Source organism: Seriola aureovittata, chromosome 5 (assembly GCF_021018895.1).
Source record: "Seriola aureovittata isolate HTS-2021-v1 ecotype China chromosome 5, ASM2101889v1, whole genome shotgun sequence".
NCBI classification, from domain to species: domain Eukaryota; kingdom Metazoa; phylum Chordata; class Actinopteri; order Carangiformes; family Carangidae; genus Seriola; species Seriola aureovittata.
The window spans coordinates 18,298,320-18,317,315 of NC_079368.1; the positions used below are offsets into that span (position 1 = coordinate 18,298,320).

General features: G+C 41.8%; 2 protein-coding genes and 1 non-coding gene across 6 annotated transcripts in view; 2 read left to right on the plus strand and 1 right to left on the minus strand.

Annotated features, from left to right (window-relative positions):
• kank1a (KN motif and ankyrin repeat domains 1a) overlaps window positions 1-10,285 on the plus strand; it is a 56,708-nt gene extending 46,423 nt beyond the window's left edge. For all 4 annotated transcript variants that reach the window (XM_056376217.1, XM_056376216.1, XM_056376218.1 and 1 more), the window contains 9 exons: window positions 854-976; window positions 3,440-3,548; window positions 3,837-4,067; window positions 4,803-4,890; window positions 5,151-5,370; window positions 7,014-7,156; window positions 8,118-8,318; window positions 8,987-9,085; window positions 9,267-10,285. In XM_056376217.1, the coding sequence (XP_056232192.1) occupies window positions 854-976; window positions 3,440-3,548; window positions 3,837-4,067; window positions 4,803-4,890; window positions 5,151-5,370; window positions 7,014-7,156; window positions 8,118-8,318; window positions 8,987-9,085; window positions 9,267-9,329 (1,277 nt within the window). In that variant the 3' untranslated portion in view covers window positions 9,330-10,285. The remainder of the gene's footprint in view (window positions 1-853; window positions 977-3,439; window positions 3,549-3,836; window positions 4,068-4,802; window positions 4,891-5,150; window positions 5,371-7,013; window positions 7,157-8,117; window positions 8,319-8,986; window positions 9,086-9,266) is intronic.
• An 87-nt stretch (window positions 10,286-10,372) lies between these two features.
• On the minus strand, window positions 10,373-17,539 carry LOC130169447 (cilia- and flagella-associated protein 157-like). Its single transcript, XM_056376220.1, has 9 exons — window positions 17,098-17,539; window positions 15,923-16,194; window positions 15,262-15,415; window positions 14,880-15,147; window positions 14,579-14,700; window positions 12,683-12,833; window positions 12,455-12,600; window positions 11,399-11,545; window positions 10,373-10,889 (listed from the first exon to the last, which is right to left on the minus strand). Exons 1-9 carry the CDS (start codon window positions 17,250-17,252, stop codon window positions 10,793-10,795), a joined length of 1,512 nt encoding a protein of 503 aa, XP_056232195.1. The 5' UTR covers window positions 17,253-17,539; the 3' UTR covers window positions 10,373-10,792.
• Window positions 12,871-12,942, plus strand: trnac-gca (transfer RNA cysteine (anticodon GCA)). Its single transcript has one exon. It is a non-coding gene; the product is annotated as a tRNA-Cys (tRNA).
• Window positions 17,540-18,996: the final 1,457 nt, after the last annotated feature.

An 18,996-nucleotide genomic window follows, 5' to 3' on the forward strand; every position in this document is an offset into this window, starting at 1 on the left:
GTGTGTGAGAGAGCTTGTTTCTGGTCAGTTACTGGCCTCTTTTGGTATGTGTCATACGTCCTTCTCCGGTAACTGTAAGTTCAGTATAATCACAACACTGCACACAATAAGCTAAGTTAGAGCGACTTCATAAAAGTGTCTGTTCACAAGTAGTTGCTGCAAGATATAGAAAAATCTTTTTCTCCTTTAAGCAGTGTGTTGGTTGGAGTTGCATTTTACACGTCAATTTCCCAAATCCCATAGCAACATATTCATGTCTTGTTTTGTCCAAAAGTTTAATTGATAAACAAAATAGTTGCTCATTATTTTCTGTTCATTGACTAATTGTTTACCAACTAATTGTTGCAGGTCTACTTGTCATTAAAATCATGTCTTGCGGTTGGTGGTTTTGTAGCTTTTTGATGTTTTAACAAAAACCCACATCGTTGCAAAGCCTGGTGTCGGGTTCATTGACTTTGTTTCTGTCGGCCATCAGTGTGTTGTTTCCTCTTTTGTTAATTTATTCCTGCCAACAGCTGTCAATGTGAAATTGCATCATATTTGCAGAGTCATCATACAGCCCCTCTCTCCTACACATGCCCAGACCGTGACAGTTTATTGACCAACACTTTGGCTGTGATTAAAAGTCTGGGCTAATTTAGCTTCTTGAGCATAACTAAACCAGTGAGTTTAAGATTTGTTGTTTACATTTACCAGGCAGTAGCTTATTTAAGAATGATCTAACAAGAGTCTAACACTTGACATGAGCTAAGTGGCCTCAGCAGCGTGTGGTGTATGGTTTGACCAGACTCGTCGGTAACTCCTGTCTGTGTTGTCGGACACTGACCCTCATCCACCTCTCCTCTTGTTTCAGAGCTCGGTCAGCAGCTGCGCGCCACGTCGCTCTCTGTAGCCAACACACCTGCCCAGCAACAGCAGATCAGCGCAGCCGAGCAGAAGAGCCGCATGGACCTGCAGATGTCCACGGCGCTACACGGTACGACTGTCCTCGCCACACAGGAAATGTTGATGTTTACGATGAAATTCAGATGTGATGGTCCAACTTTTAGGGCTTTAGCTGAGCCACTTGAAAATGAGTGCTAGGACTGAAGGTCAGTCACATTACGCTTACACAATACTCTTGTCTTGCTTTAAGACTTTGATTTTGCTTCAGGTCCAAACAACTGAACCCACATTCTGATAGAAACGGTCAAAATGAAAAACACTGACAGTCGAGAGGACGGGCAGATTGTTTCCATTCCTGAAGAGGAAACATGTTTTGCAGATTTAAATAAGTTGCAGACAGTGCAGTGAACATAGAAGCTCTATTACCTGAGTCAGTGCAGATCTTGTGAACTGACAAACCAATAAATATGAGTCCTGGGAAGGTTTTTGCTTTGTGAACATACATCAGTGTGGAATGGCTGAAGAGATAAATATGATCCAGTGCTTTAACATACAGGAGGTTAAGGAGAACCAGCCGACCTGGGTTTACAAAGAACAATGACGTGTGAGAGTCTTAGTGTCTGTGATAAATGTTAGAGCTCCATGATGTTACAGTGTCTGTTTGAGAAGCTGCAAGAAAGAGACTCGGCTCATTAGATGGTGTAAATGCAGTGTTCTGGTGGACGGAGGCTGACTGAGCTGGAGGCTGTGTCCGTGTCTGACTCAAGTTATCTGATCAGATGTCTGGACTATGGTTTGGAAGCTAAAAATACATTTTCTAAACGCAACATTGATAAGTCTCTCCAGTGGTGAAGTGATAATAACACAGCCGGTTCAGAAATAGCAGCAGATGTTCAAGGCTGTTGTTGTTTCAGGAGTAGAGGGAGGATTTCACACGCTCTTCATGTATAAACACGGTCACCATCGTCATCATCATCATCACCATCATCATCAGTGTGGCTTCCTCCTAACGCTGCTCCCACCTGTCAAAACATGGGCAACGTGCTGAATGACTGTGATGCTACTGAGCTTACACACACCAGTGTAAACATATGCGAGTGCATACATGTCGCTACACGAAGACACACACACACAGACACACACACACACACACACACACACACACACACACACTCTCAATCACTGTCTCTCTCAGTTGTTGCCCCCCCCCGGAGCAGTAGAAGAGGCCCCTCCGCCGGGGCAGGTCTTGGCAGATGTGCTGAGCGTTCTGGCTCTCTCTGCTGGGATTCTGGTTTTCAAGGCCTGTACTTAAAATAACTGAGATACTTCAGGGTTTGGAGGAACTTCCAGCGCCTCGCTGACAGATCGCCCTGGAAAGAACACGAGGTGGACACTTAATGGTCGCTCTCCTCTCTGCCAGAGCCTCTCCATCATGTCACTGAACTTTAGTGGACCATACAGGCTTTATCAACCATTGCTAATGAGCTGACTAGGCTGGTTAATGCTGCAGGAGAAGAGAGCAAAGGGAATAAACTCTCAGAGGCTGCTAAATAGTATTCCTAAATGCAATGTGGAGATGGAGATGCATTTTAACCAAGTGGTATTTACATCTTGAACCATGTTAAACAAATCTTTGACTCTCTTAGGTGTCTGACACTTTAACTTTGTTTGCTTTTTTATGTGACTTTATTCTCTGATATCTTAATGAATGCCTGTCTTAATGAGGTCGGGAGACTTCATCGTTCTGTCCCTGACAAAGTCTTACATGTTGCAGCTGTGTTGCAGTCGTGTCAATAAACCTAAACCTAAAGGGAGATTTTATAATAGAGCTGTTCTGATACCTGCACAGGTACCAGAAATGCCTCCGATAATTCCTAAGATACTGGATCAGGAATCTGCAAGTACTCAAGTCCATGCACCGATCTGATACCATGTAATGTGTTGATAAAGTTTATAGTTTCACACCCAGATAAAATGACACTTTCCTGGAAATCAATTCTTCTTCACTGCTCTAAATCAGTAGCCTACACATAATAGTATAATATAAGTTCTAATAAAACATCCCTGGTGCAGACACTGGGAGCCGCTGTGAAGAAGAATTGATTTCCGGTAAGTAGCCTAACGTTAGTCGAGGTCACAGATAGGTGGACCACAGTCCGGGTCCAGACCCAGATAAGGTCCAATCCAGACCCGGACCGATAAAATACAAATGATTGAGAATTATTACAGTTTGACGGAGTGTTTCTGTTTTAATCGCCGCAGCTTTTCAAGGAATCAGCCAATGCACTCAGAAAGTCCAGGTTTCTGAATCTATATCAAGAAAGAAACATTATTTATCCTTTTTTTACAAGGAGCTTATAAGAAAAATAAACCAAGATAGGGAAAAAAAAGATGCATTTCACATGTAGGATTTAACTAAATCAGCAGTTGTTACGTCATTAAGAGCAAACTTTAACTTTTCTGATCCACGAACTCCAGAAAAGTGTCACATTTACTTCGTAATGAGTCTTTTTCTCTAAATAATTCTGCTGTGTTCTTCTTCTCTGCCTCTCAGGGCAGCCGTGCAGTCAGAGCACCCTGAAATCCATCATGAAGAAGAAGGACGGCCGACCCGACTCCAACGGCACCAAGAAGAACCTGCAGTTTGTTGGAGTGAACGGAGGGTGAGTCAGGAAATATATCCACGGCCTCTCCTGTCATGAATGTTTCACTGTGCCTGTTGGAAGGTTTTAACACGGTGGTTTGGTCGTGTATCGGAGGTTAGAGGTGCTGCTGTTTTACATTTACAAGGCTGTTGTGTTGATTTTCTTTCCTCTTTAACGCGGGCCTGTTAACATCCACCTGGTTCTCTGGATGAGAGCATGTTGCATGTAAATGTCATTAAACCTGAGCTGCGTCGCAACACCTGAGTCCTCAGGTTTCTGTGCCTCTGTCGCCCCCCTGTGGCCCAGGTACGAGAGCACGTCGAGCGACGACTCCAGCTCAGAGGACAGCAGCTCCTCTGGGTCGGACGAAGAGGAGGAAGTGGAGGAAGAGGAGGAGGGGAAGGAGCACAGAGGAAAGGAGGAAAATAAGAACGCGGAGGGAAAGAGCATCAGGGAGGAGTTCCAGCCTGAGGGAGCTGAGGATGTGGACAAGAAGGATGAAGAGGAAGGTTCAGAGAAGCAGGAGACGAGGGAGAGGTGGGTTCTTGAAAATCGCATTTATTTTAGCGTTTCACTGTTCTGAACTTTTACTGTTTGTGAATAATGGCTTCAAATTCCACATGAGACATGTGATCCTAGAAAGAAAGTGTTTGATTTATCCCAGATATTTATTGTTTTCTTTTGCTGTTTCATTCTACACACGTGACGGGTTTATAGAGCGAGGCAGGTCGAGGATTACCATCTACCAGGGATGACTTCTGTTTTGTTTGTTTTGGGTTTTTTTTGTTTGTTTTTTACCCGAGCAAGAGAGCCAACAGGAGTGATACCGATAAACCACCAGAAACTATAACATTTGTATAGATAACGTACATCATCCAAGGTGAATCGTGGCTTTTGATTTCATGGTTCTATTGATTAATGACAGAGTAGAAGCTAAGCAGAACTGGTTGTTATTAAACGTCTGTGAAAGACAAACTGCAGATCATTAATTGAATTGAATAAAACTTTATCGTTCAAACAGAGGTGGACATTTGTCTCACCTCAGACACAGTATCAGCTGAGTACCAGCTGAATAATGATGACATGCAGGTTGTAAACAAGTTGAAATGATTGCTTCAACATCTGATAAAACCACTTGTAGTTATTTTTCTTTTCACATTCTACATTTTCGACACGTGTGAGATAAGGAGCTAATTAAACGCAGCACGCAGGATTGAAGTTATTTGAATTTTTAAACAATGTTTTGTTGTTCTCTGTCGTCTCTTTCCAAAGGTATGAGCTCAGTGAGAAGATGTTGGCTGCGTGCAGCGTTCTCAAAACTCACCTCAGTGACTCGAAGGCTGTGAGCAGTAAAGATCTGGTGAGGAGCTTCATTTCTGCTCTTGTCCTGTTCAAACTCAAATCTGCTGCGGTTTGTACAAAAACAACAACAAAAAAAGTCCCACTGGTTTTACAATTTCGTTAAATGGCGACGCTCTGTGTCACTTCAGCTGCTGTCATGTCATGAAGCACATTCGAGATGTTTTTAGTTTAGGTTTTAAATGAGTTTGATGTGTATGAAAGTTCATTATTATTTATTCCAACATGTTTTCGCCTGTGATGATTGATTTTTTTCTTCAGAGAGCTTGTCTGAACACGGTGCAACACGAGTGGTTCCGCGTGTCCAGCCAGAAGGCGGCTGTGGCGGCCATGGTGGAGGACTACCTGGGGGCCTTCGGGGCCATCTCGCCGGCCGTGCTGCGCCACGTCGTCAACATGGCCGACGGCAACGGCAACACGGCGCTGCACTACAGCGTGTCGCACTCCAACTTCCAGGTGGTGAAGAAGCTGCTGGTTGCAGGTGAGAGCGGCTGCAGCGTCTCTGAAATATTAAAGCGCCAAGTTTAGATGAGGGAGATGAAGTTTGCCTCCGTTGTCGTAGGAACTGTAGATATTTCAACTTCCATATTTCCACTTTAGGAGTTGTCGTCCATTTTGCTGAGATTAAAAGTTCAGTCCTCGACTTGGAAACAGAAGTTGACAAAAGGATCTCACCACAGAAATGTAAAAATATATGCATGTTGGCTTGTGTTGAGTTGAAACCATAATTAGAAAATCTTTAGCAGAGCATCTGTATACGTTCTTCCTGTCTGTGTTTTCTTAGAGAAAGTGGTTGAAAAGTTTCTCAAGGTTTTCTTTATCCGTCCAAACCCTGGGATTATCTTTGCTTTCCTTTTTTTTTTTTTTTTTTTTTTTTTTTTTTTAAATGCAGCCAAGGTTTGGTTTCACTCCCCTGGCCTCCTCTTCACACCACCACAACATCTTCTCCTTCACCCTCTCATCCTCCTCTTCATCTTCCTCCCAAACAGAAAACAACCTAAAACATATTTGGTTTGATTCCGGCAGGGGACGTTTGTTTCATGTCGTACTCTCACTCTTCCTCTTCCTCTTTGCATTTCCTGTGTGCATCTTTGGTGAGACTTTCAAATTAAGATAAAAATGCAAAAATAAAGTGATCGCAATTGTTTGACAAATGAATCAATAACAGCTTTTTTGGTCAAACATCAAAAGGTTTTTGTTTTACACAATGAAGGGTCAGACTTCCTTGTGAACATGATTATATATTATCACTATAACACTGAATCTTTTTGTGCGTGTGTGTCATCATAACACTCAACAGATCAAATTACTTATAATGTTTTTTTATTCACATGCAAACAGGTCTTTCTAAAGAGCAGAGAAGAATGTGTAGAATGTGTGGCTGAGACAAAAACACAAACAAAACAAAACACTGCGGCCCACAGAGCATTTTCAGCTAAATAAAAGCCGGAAACCTGGAACGGCCACAGGGTCAGTTACAGCTCTTTACTTTATGAATTCTTAAACCAAGATTAGATGTAATATTCGTGCAGCTCACTCAGCCCAGACAGTAATGCACATGTGGAGGAGAAGAAAGTCGTTTTGTGATCCACACACACTCGGTCCTCGTCGACACATCCATGTGGCGATCTCTCTGAAGGCTCAATAGACTGTGATGAGGTCCCGGCCACTCGCTGCTCTAAAAGCCTTTTGTCTCCTCGGCCTTTTGTGTCCTTGTGCTGTGTGACAGCGTATCCACCCCCCTGTTCCCATTGTAGCCTTTGTCCTCGCACCGTCCCAGTTCCTCAGACCCCCCCCCCTCCCAGTGGTGGGGCAGCCACCCTCATACCCGCCTCCCTCCCATACAGTCTCTGATGTCTCCTGGTTGCCTGCAGAACGTGTAAAGGATGAGTTCACACAAAGCATCATGGTCCTGGGACTCTGTAGTGAGGAGGAGGAGGAGGAGGAGGAAGAGGAATCAACTGAAGCATCACAGGCCTCGTACGTTGTTGTGTTGTTGAGTGACAGGTGGCACAGTGACGAGTCAATCACAGGCAGAGTCAGAACGTACGAGGGTTTGATTGAGACCACCCATGATGGAAAAGTATGTTTAAATGTGTGTGTGTTTGCGTGTGTGTGTTTCAGATGTGTGTAACGTGAACCAGCAGAACAAGGCGGGATACACGCCCATCATGCTGGCAGCGCTGGCAGCCGTGGAGACTCCCAAGGACATGCACATCGTGGAGGAGCTTTTCAGCAAGGGCGACGTCAACGCCCGAGCCAGCCAGGTCAGTGACTGGAGGCCGGGGGGGGGGGGGGGGGGGGTCAGAGGTCAGAGGGCAGCAGCAGGGCACCAACAGCAGCCTCCACACACGGTTTATGTTTCAATGAGATATGAAGGTCGTAAACTAGGCAGGGTGAAACCAACACTACAGCATCATTAAAGGTTATTTAAAATGTTTTTGAATGCCAGTGTTTTTGTGATTCATTATTACATCAGAGATTCACAAAACCAGACTGTGAAGTTTTTACCCTCAAGTGGGAAAAACTGTCTTCTGGTGACACCAAGTGGTAAAGACGTGTAACTGTTTAGATTTTTAAGGTGGTTTGGGTTTTTTGCAGCTGTCATTGGGGAGCCTAGTCTTTAATGTTTGGATGGAGATGTTTTTAAAAAATTAAGGATGAATCTTTGTATTTTGGTTTTGAGTTTTGATGTAGTACTTCTGATCGGTGATGATTTCTTTTACAGGGTGAATCCGTGTGTGTGTGTGTGTGTGTGTGTGTGTGTGTGTGGGGGGGGGGGGGTTAGTAAAGAAAAATGATGTATGATTTATGGCCGTAGCTAATTGTTTTCTTTTTATCAAGTCATTTATTCATTATTTTTCTCAGTTAATTATAAAAAGTCAAAAAAGCATAGGGGTTACACCTTAAAACTGCTTGTTTAATCCAACCAACTGTCCAAAACTTAAGATATCAAAAGTATAATCATCTGAAAGAGAGAAAAGTAGCAGCTCCTCACATCTGGGAAGCTGCTGGTTTCAAACACTCTGAGGTTCCAGCTTCTCAAATGTGAAGATTTCTTTGTCACATGTGACAGTAAACTGAATGTCATCACAGGCTCCAGGAAACTAAAAAGGACGTTTTATTTTATGATGCAGACAACAGGATCAATAGAGAAATTTAATGTGTGCGTTAATTATTTGAATCCTAAACTTAACCCCAAAACTGACTCTCTTGTCCCTGGTGCAGGCGGGTCAGACCGGGCTGATGCTGGCGGTCAGTCACGGCAGGATGGACATGGTTCGGACCCTGCTGGGTCACGGGGCCGACGTGAACGTCCAGGACGACGAGGGCTCCACGGCGCTGATGTGCGCCAGCGAGCACGGCCACGTCGAGATCGTCAAGCTGCTGCTGGCTCAACCCGGCTGTGATGCCACGCTCAGCGACAGCGTGAGTAACTCATGAAGGTGCAGGGACGCTGACACAGCATCAGTGACGGGAAACTGCTCTTCACTTCCTGTATCTAACTGTAAAACAAGCTGAACGACAGTCATCGTAAGACGTCAGGTCGTATCAGTCAATCAAGTGAAATACAATTAATCTGCAACTGTTTTGATAATAAATTTTCTTTTCTTTTTTCCCCTAATATACAATAATATCAAACGCTTCAAATGTGATGCTGCTTTGGATTTGGACTGTGGGTTGAACAAGTCATTTTTCATTGTCAAAACCATTGATGAATTATTGAGAAAATGATTGACACATTGATGGTGATCATCGTAGTTGTCGTGTGAGCCGCTGCCTGAACAGCAGCCGGTCAAATCCCTCTGGGATTACAGGTTATGAAGTCACGCATATTATTTGAACCCACAAAGTTGTTCAGTGTATCTGCAGATTATTGATTTTATTCAATGTTTTATGACTTTGCTTCTGAATACGCTGCAGAACAATATGTGTAATTGTTTAATATTGATATGGATAGTAAGTGGTATTAGTAGAATTAATAGTCGATCTGGTTTTGGGAGATTTACTAAATACTGATTGATGGCTTTCTAACAGGTTTTATTTCTCAGTTTTTCTAATGTTTCATCCTTGTTGACTTGTTTCCCTCCCTGCAGGATGAGAGTAATGCCCTGTCCATAGCTCTGGAAGCAGGACACAAGGACATTGCAGTGTTGCTTTATGCACATGTCAACTTCTCCAAAGCCCAGTCACCAGTAAGTGTCGAGTCACTTTTATTTTTATATCCGAACATCACAAATGTGCCTCAGTCTCAACAGTACACAACACCCTCTGGTTCAGATAAAGAAAACCTCTGTCCTCCTTAATTCATCTTCATTTACATCTCCACTCTGATCCCAACCATTTAAACGTGTCTGTGTACGACTAACCTTCCAGGGAACCCCTCGACTTGGCAGAAAGACGTCACCCAGTCCCACCCGGAGGGGCATGTTCGATTAGAGGCCCCGCCTCTGCCCAGAAACCCTGCGCTGCTATTGGTTCACGCTGAACGACGCCTTACCCACAGCTGGATGAGGTGACTTAATCCCCAAGCACCAACCTACCAACCAACCAACCAACCAACCAATGAGATTTCTGGAAGTAATTTTTTTATTTATGTGCACGCCTCTCGTCTCCATGACGATCCCAAAGTGTCCTTTGAACATGAATGTAACCAGCTGGTGCCTCAAGTCCCATCAGGTTCAGGCTGAAATAATCAGCAAGCCACTGGAGTTCAGACCAACACGGACATTAATTCAACTACTAAATGCAACTTTTTCTTTGCCTTGTTTTTAGTTTTTTCTTTTTTTGTCAATTTGACCAGTTTTTTTTATTCTTTTTTTTTATTTCTAAAGCTCAATGTTGATCATTCACGAGCACCAAAACATCTTTTTGATTAATTTTTTTTTTTTTTTTTGTGAGCGCATCAGAGTAGACAGATGGAGAATAATCCACCCTCATGTTAGAGGAAATATTTCCTGTATATATTGCTCGCCTCGACATCTCGGTCTGCGCCCAGCTCAGACAAACGCATCAGTGAATAGACGTGACCTAGACTGGAGAAACTGTACTTTTATACAAATCCTTTGTGTCTATTTAAAAGAAGAAGAAGAAGAAGAATCACAGTATTTTGAATATTTCCTATTACTGCTTAACGAATCCATGAAGTTATATATTTATCAAAGTATAGTTTTTAATGCAGATATATGTATTTCATTGTACATACGGTGGTCATTAGAGTTTAGTTATTCTCTCTCTTTGTCTTCATGTCCAGTTTCTCTCTGTCTTGTCATGTGTAATATAAAGTGTCTGTCCTGCTCTAGTGTTCATCAAGGTACTGACTTTCATCTTCAAATGAGAATTGAAGTGCCTGAGACTTTGCCATATAACAATAAACATCAGTTAAAGATTATAAAGCAGCGTGTCATCTTCATTGATGACCCACAACGAACTTTAGCTACTTTGCAGATTCTGGATAATACAAAAAATAATCAACAAGTAAATGTTGGTGTATCATTTATTCGTTTAAGTAAGACTTTATTGATCCTCGAGGGGAGTTCACAGGCTTCCCAGCAGTGTATAAAGTAATTAATTACACATGAATTCATCATTTATCATTATTCAACTGTAGGTTGAGGAGATGGGGGGAGGGGGGGTCACTGTGTTGGCTGCATCACATTATCACAGAGGGACAGGTATTTAAGGAGGAGGTGGTTATCTGTTTTTTAATGTGTAAATATCAGAGAATCATGATGGCTGAACAAACAACAAAAAGCTTAGACATTTACAACCCAAAATAAATGAATTTATCTGGTGACATATAGTAAATCTCTGTTTTAAAATCTCAGGTTTTTTCTCTGACATTGAAAGGCTTTAACAGTATTAAAAAAAAAACAAAAAAAAACAAACAAGTTTTGTCACTGTCATTTGAGTTTGGTGACTGAGAGTTTGGAAGTCAAGTGACTCACAGCTGAATCAGTCGGGGTGACGGAGCTGGACGTCTTCTGAGCGGAGGGTTTCCTGCGAGGAAGAAGAGCAGAAACATACACAACATGAAAAATTCTCCATCTAGTACCTGTTTCTTCTAAATTAGTGAGTACCACTAATTTTGTTAAATTTCTATCTAATAGTTGGTGATTGAAGTCCTTAAATATCAAAATGAAAAGCTGTATTCATTTTAAATAAGTTTTTTTTAAATATATTTTACAGAAAAAAACGAGATATTCTTTGCTTCAGTCTGCTCCCTCTTCTTTTTTTGTTTCCATAATACAATAATGTTTTTAAATTAAATTCAAGTTTATTAGCAAGTAGATAAATACATTTTTCTGTTTTTTGTACCAAGTTTTTTCACCTTTTTTAGGGCGAAGGCAAAAAGCCTCGACGGCTTTTGGCAACTTGTACATGTCTATTTTTAGACATGTAATTTTTATTTTTGTACTTGCAAATTAATCTGCTGCACTAAACAGGACCTGCAGACACAGAACAGACCACTGCAGACTCAGTAGGTGGATTTCGAGGTCCTGACAAACCTGTGCAGAGGCAGGATGGACGCCGCCCGCGTCCTGGAGAGGATGCGTTTGTGTTTCGATGCAGGTGGGGGGACGAGGCCGAGATCTCCCGGCCTGTAGCGGGCCAGCTGAAACTGGAAGCTCACAGATGGACCCAGAGTCGTTGCGCTGAGAAGACACAGGAAACAGGATGATGATGGTGATGAAGATGGAGTTGCAACTCACACATAACTGTCCTGTCGACGTCATTCTCCATCTGATAGTTTTTCTGTTTTTGTTCTGATCAGGTGACTTTATTATTGACCTTTTATTGGGATATACCAAGATGATTGGAAACAATGTGGTTGCTGTATTTAGACAGTTGAAACAGAGGACAGTGAAGCTGAGAGACGATATATAATATAAAAGCTAATAAGCACCAATAAAACAGATAAAAATAAAAAATAAAGGTGTAGTAAAGAAAATGATAGAAACAGAACTTATTGATGAATCAGAATGGTGGACGACACCTTTATCATATTTAATTCTCTTTAAAATAAGAAGGGAAATAATGGGAAAGCTACATTAAACAAGACAAGATTCAACTTTCCCATAATTTCAAACATGTGTCCTGTTGAAGTCTAATATTATTTTCATTTTTACAGATGTCATAAATAATGTCAACACAATCATCAGTTGTTGGTATTTCTGGCTTTTCTGGAATCTGGATCAGATTCTGTCTGAGCTCAGAGGAAACATCTGTAACATTTTGGGCAAAAGTTTATGAACCACGTTAATTTTCTTAATAGAAACAGAGATTCGGAGTCAGTATCTGCATTCTGGTAAAATAACCATAAAAAGACATAAAATTAAATCATCTGTTTAACCGTTAGGTTTAAAGTTTTCTGACTTCAGACACCAGTCTTTATCAACGTCACTACGTCTGTAGTTGGTGCACTCTGCTTTTGTGGGGCAGAATAGTCTCCATACTGATCACAGAGTCCATTCACAGCCCTTTAAAAAAAAAAAGCAGTTAAAACAGTTGTACCGGGTACGAACAACGTCAGACATCATCCAGTGACAGAGTGGTTTCATTACCTGGCTGCTGCAGCGTCTGAGGTCTGCAGCTCGTCCAGTTTCTCAGTGTTGGAGTTGACGAGTGTGGGTCTGTCCAAGACCACCAGCAGCTTCTGCACCAGCTGCTTCCACTGGACGACACTGAGGTCCCGGTCCGAGTCCTGCTCCTGCGGGAAACAGAACCGATATCAGGGCTGAAGTCATTCAACGTTCCTGAGAGGCTGAAACCATCTCGTCGTGCCGTTTTACCATCAGAGCCTGTCTGAGAGTGACGGCTGCTTCCTGCATGATGCTCTTCATCCTGCTCCTCTTCCTCCTTTCCTCCTGTAGCTCTGAGTCCAGCCGACTCACCTCGGCTTTGTTTTTACTGCTCTGTTCAGACAGCGAGGCCCAGTCCTGCCTAAAATAAACACAATGATGATAAATACATCACACGTGGGGGTATAGCTCAGTGGTAGAGCATTTGACTGCAGATCAAGAGGTCTCTGGTTCAAGTCCGGATGCCCCCTGTGGCTTTATGTTGTTTCCTTTCATCAGTCCTCATTGTTAATGTGGACTGGGCTCTGTCAGAAGCCAGTGTATGTGATGGTGCAGTGTAACACCAGTACAGCGACTTTCATCCTCTAACGTTGTCCAGATAAGATTTGGTTGATGTGATGCTGTTTGTCTCCTTTCCTGTTTCTATCTGTCAATAATCAATTGAATTGTCCCATAGTTCCATCTCTATGCAGCACTTTGGTCATTTAACTGTGTCTATAAATAAATTCACTTCACGTGGAGCGGAGTCGGGCTGTGAACACAACGCTGACATGTTATCACCTTTAAAGTTGATATGAGCAAACAGTTGCTTGTTTAAACATCCAGCAGCTACACAGCAAATTATCATTCATGTGGACTCCTGCCTCAGGCCGCCTAAAAAATCTAAATCCAATGTTCCCTCTCTTTTAGCTCCTTGTTGGTCTCCAAGAACTCCACACGAATGAGGGAAATATTTGGCTGTTTAGCTGCTAAATGCTCCAATATGTTCACGGCTGGTTTCTAACCGCGTGTCTGTTCCACGCAGGTCGTGTACAGGAGGTTTTTAGAGCTTTCTGCTGAAAACAGCTGCCGCGGCTGGAGACTGCACTTTGGAGAGCAGTGAGAATGAACCACATTTATCAACACGACAGGTAATCAATGAGCTGAAACTGATTATTAAAGCTCTGGGGACCTGAAGAATTTAGCTGGTAACATGTTGTGATTGTAGAAATATCAGTCATAACCATGTTCTTAACTAAGTTCATGCAAGTTACTCAAAACCTATAAGGCACTTGTTTTTTTTAAATCAACATGGGTTTTAATTTTCAATGTTTTTTTAAATTTTTTTATGATTAATTAGTTCAGTTTTTTTAATTTGGTGATTTTCACCTTTTTGCTTTCATTCATTTTGTTTATTTCATCATTTGTCTCCTTTTTCACTCTTTAAAGTCAGTTTTTCTTCATTAAGATTTACTGCTAGGAGGCACACAGAGTGTTTGGTCAGGGGAGGTTTCACTGCCATCTGCTGGACACTTTAATGGGCAGCGCTGCACCAAGTTTTCCTTTTTAATTCAGAGTGTGATCAAATGCTGCTGCACGGTCTCGTCTTGTCTTTGTAGTTCCAGTTGTCTGTGTGTGCAACAAAGTATAAATATAAAGATTTGGATAACGATACAAAGTAATAATTTAATGGTATTTTGAGGTACAATTACTTGGCCTGTTATTGTAGTTCAAATGTCCCTGATTAACTTTGTATGTCGACTTTTCAAAAGAGCCTAATAAATAACATTGAGTCTTCGTGTTCTGACCAGACAAGTGGCACTTGCTTTTAATTTTAGGTGATTTTGATAACGTATGTTCCCTTTATGTGTGTTTTTTAGTATCTATTGATACTTACTTGTTGTGTCTTTGTCACTGGAAACTTTAACTTTTATTTAGTTTCATTAAAAATATACTGCTGTACTTTATCATACTTCATCCTCTGGATCTGCCACCTGCTCACACATTTGTATTTTTCTACTAATAATAAAAAAATAATGAAGTTAACTTAATGCATATTGGGATATTGTTGTTAATGTTAACACCAAAGAAAATGAACGTGGAGTCAGTGGCATGGACAGTAGAGACCTGAGTGCCTCCATCTGGACCAGGACGCTTCTGTGCTCAGTCTGAAGCTGCTGAAGCTCCTGCCTGCAGACGTTCAGCTCCGCCTGCAGCTGCTGACACTTCTCCGTCAGCTGCTCAACCACCTGATGGAGAGAAGACGTCCAGTGTTTTTAGTGAATCGTTTGTGTTTTATATTAAAACCAGGTGAAAGGAAATACAAAAATAACGTTAATGGTCATTTGATGGTGGGAAAGAAGAAAGGAATTCTTAAAAAAAAAAAAAAAAAAAAAAAAAGCTCAATGTTCGTCTATATTCTGCTAACCTTCTTGCGGATGCAGCTCTTGCGGGACAGCTCGCTAAGCATGTGCTCCAGGATGTCCACGTCCACGCTGAGTTTAGTCTTACGGTCCAGCAGGGCCGAGTTCTCCTTCATCAGGATGTGAGTCTGCTCCGACAGCTGGTTTAACTGAGCCCTCGCCTCCGTGTTCTCCTGAAGGGCCAGTCGGGTCGTCTCAGGAACCTTCTGGTCCACCAGCTGCTTCACCTCTGCTTCCATGGCCGCCACATGGCTCTCCATCTCCTTCTCCAATCTTTTGACCAGGGACAGGAGAAGGGAGAGAAGAATAATGATCTACTCACTTCTACTGTATGTATGTATGTAATTATAGGCTATCATTGCTACAATCACAGAGGAAAGTGCCAACCTCCTCTTTTCCAGCAGTGCTTTCATCTCCAGGTTGTGAATGTCAGCTTTGTGCTCCTCCTTCTGAATGGCCACCTGCTTCTCCAGAGACGCCATGTTGGACATCAGCTGCTCCTTCTCCTTCTGAAACTCCTCCAGACTAGCCAGCCTTGCCACTGGACAGAGGGGGGAGAAGAGGAGAGTCTATATCACACTGAGAGTCCAGTCTTTCAATACATACAGTGCTTTTGCAAACCTTGTGTTCTTTGGCCTTGCTCACTGAGGTTTAACCAAACCAAAGAGTTTGTTTCTGCGTCAAGTTTGTGTAAAATGAAGTGTATCTCAGAAAGTCAGCTAATGTGTTGATGTTACAGGTCCATTGGGATAAAAATAAAATAACGTTTTTCAAGTTGTTATCTCGTGTCCATGGGTATATAATTTCTCTATCTAGTGTTAACTGTAAACATACATATTGTCTCACATTTTCAGATTAAAATAACAACATATTGTTTCCAACCTTTTATTTCTTAACTACTAAAATGTTATCATAGATTTTGGGGTACATTTGCTGTAGCAGCTATCTGGTTCACTTAGCACAATTTATTAATTTCCAACAGGGTGGATGATATGGCTCTTTCATACTGCTTGACCGTGGTTTAACCCAGAGAAATGTTCAGTCTCACCAAGTGTCCTGTTCTCCTTGGTGAGCTCTTCTATCCGGTCTTGGAGCTCTTGCCTCAGCCGGCTGTGCTGCAGCTGCAGGGCGTCTCTGTCTTTATCAGCAGCCTGCCGCTGACTCTCCAGGCGCTCTGACAGCTCCTCCAACTCATCCTCCTTCTCCAACACGGAGCATTTCAAATACTCAACAATGTCCTTTTTCTGTTTCTCCAGTGCACTGTACTGCGAGTTAAAGTCCCTCTTCTGCCTCTCCAGTTCATCACATTTCAGCTGGTATCTGGGGAAGGAAGAAGAATATGGGTTTTGGTTTAAGGACGAGGTCTTTAATGATTCTTGCAGTACATGCTGTATGTAGAGTAGGTTGATAGGTGGTGGAATTACATCAGCTTGTATTAATTTGACATGTTTTTGTCCAAAAAGACTTACAAAAAATGCATTCAATATCAAAGCAACACAAAAATAATCACAAAGAAGCACCAATTGACTACAAAAAGACTCAGCAACAAATAGAGGCAAAAGTACCACAAAGACAACAACAAAAAAACATAAAAGAGACACAAAGAGATGCAAAACATCTACTAAGACACAGAAAATTACCACAAGAGATTAAAAACTACTACAGTCAGATGCAAAATGACAACAAAGATACTTAAAATGACAACAAATATATGCAAAACAACTACTAAGAGACACAAAAGGACCAAAAAAAGAGACACAAAACAACTGCAGAGAGATGCAAAATTACTACAAAAATGAAAATGCACAAATATGAAATCCACAATATATGAAACACTACTGCTTGTTTGTAGGAGAGGTGGTGGGGGCCTTTTAAATGGCTGTGCCCAGAGTCTCACAGTTCCTACCACGGAACGGGTGATCAGTACGCGTTGTAACATCAAAAAATATTAATAACTTTGGTACTATTCGGTTCTATAGCCAGGGTATCTAGTTATACTGGCTTCAAGCGAAAGTGATAGTCTAACAAAAGACAAGCTAACAAAACAACACGCGAAAGTGCTGCGCAAATTACGTAAAAGTTGCGCTGACGAAAAAACGAGACTATAACAGAGTTATTCACTATCTGCAGTGAATTTACTTGCTTGGATAAACATATGACAGCAGTCTGTGAATAAGGAAAAGCTGAGTGATTTAATTCCCGCCTGCTTTAACGTTATATTACCTCTCCAGCTGTTCGTTCAAATATCGTATCTGAGTCAGGTACAAATCCTTCTCTTTGTCGTCAGAAACGTTTTTATCTGCCGGAGTCTCGCTTTTCTGTGGTTTCTTTGCCTCATCTTGTTTGTTGCTGCTTTTCTTATCCTTCTTTTTGGGCATTGTGTAAAAGAAAGTTTGAGAAAGTTTACGCTGAGAGAAAGCAGAGAAACTAAACAAGATACGTTGTTGCTAGGCAATGCTGCATTCAGGGAACAAACACAGTGAACAGAAGGATAAAACTGTCTGACAACAGGAAGGTGACACGTGGAGGAGGAACAGTCATATCCTGATCATCCAGACAGATTTGACCAGTTGCCTCAGCTGCTGTGTTCAACTGGTCTGACTGGTCGCTGTTACTGGGAGGTCGAGTGGAGAGGAGGAGTTGATATATCAGTGAGTTTCAGAGGAATCAGCAGGAAAGGAAACAGTGATGACTGTTGGTTTGGAGAGAACGATCAGTCCTGGAGTTTGATCTGCTCTAATGATGGTGGTTACTCTGTCTGTCACAGTGACAGAGAAAAATCTATCTCCTCCTCTGTCTCTCACAGAGTAGCAGTGTCTGTGGACTGTCCTGTCAGTCCACTGGGTGTCAAACTCATTTTCACCGAGGGCCACATCAGCATAATGGTTGCCCTCAAAGGGCCAGATGTAACTTTGAGGCAGTATAAATGTAACTAAATGTAATGTAAAATAAATGCAACTACTCCTTAATGTTAAATAACTCTGAATCTTATTATTCAACTTACAAATATTACATATATATTTGCATAAATGTAAAAATAAATGTTTGCTTGTTGCTCTGTTATAACATAAATCCTTTTAATTTGTCAGCTTATGAAACCCACATTACTCCATCAATCAACGATCAAACTATCCAAGTGAATAAGGATAAATAAGTTATGACATTAACTTTGTTCAAAACTTTTTTGTCATAGTTGAGAGGGGCAGAATAACGGTCCAACCAACAATTGTGAGCTGCTAAGAACACGTGTGACAGGTGTAGCATTTTACACAAACAAATGGCTGCACACAGCTTTGCTAGGGGATACATCCAACTAATGAGAGATGGTTTGATTACAGTGAACATTTGTCTGCATCAACACATAAACCTGCAAACACTAAATACATTGCTACACATATAACGTAGTATATGTAATAAACTCAAAATAACAACACAAGGGTTGTCTCAGTTCACAACTATATTGGTCAAGTTTTAAGGTGAAGTTGATGAGGAGATGCTGCCACATGAATCCTCTCTCCACCATCCTCATTCATTGATCATGTTCTGAAAATAACAAACACAAAGCAAAATGCAAGCACAGTCATTAAATTGCACACAGTTTAACTATTCTTGTTCTTGGTGGAAATACATTTTATTATATTTTAATTAGGTTTTTAAAAATGCTTACCTACAGTATGTGTTTTCTGACCAGATATCTGACACCTTTTTTCCATGGCCAGTGTGTCAATGTCTGGTTTTCGGTCTTGTGCTGAGGCAGAACAGCATGGAGGTTGTTATCAGTGATGCGTGATCTGTGCTTGGTCTTGTTTAGATTCATGATTGAAAACATCTGCTCGCACAGAGAGGTGCTCACATACATAGACGGAACACGGGCAGCGTGAAGTCGAAGCTGTGGCATCAAACCAGGGGGCAGTTGACGGTAAAAGTCCTGGGCCCTCATTTATCAATCTTGCGTGAAAACAGGTGCAGATCTGAGCGCAGAATTGGTCGTACGATAGGATACACGTGTGATTCATGAAACATTCGTATCTGACCAATCCCAGCGTACGAATGATCGGGTCTTGATAAATGCGGCGGCTGAATTCGATCGTCATTAACATGTTACGCCCTTAAATATTCCTG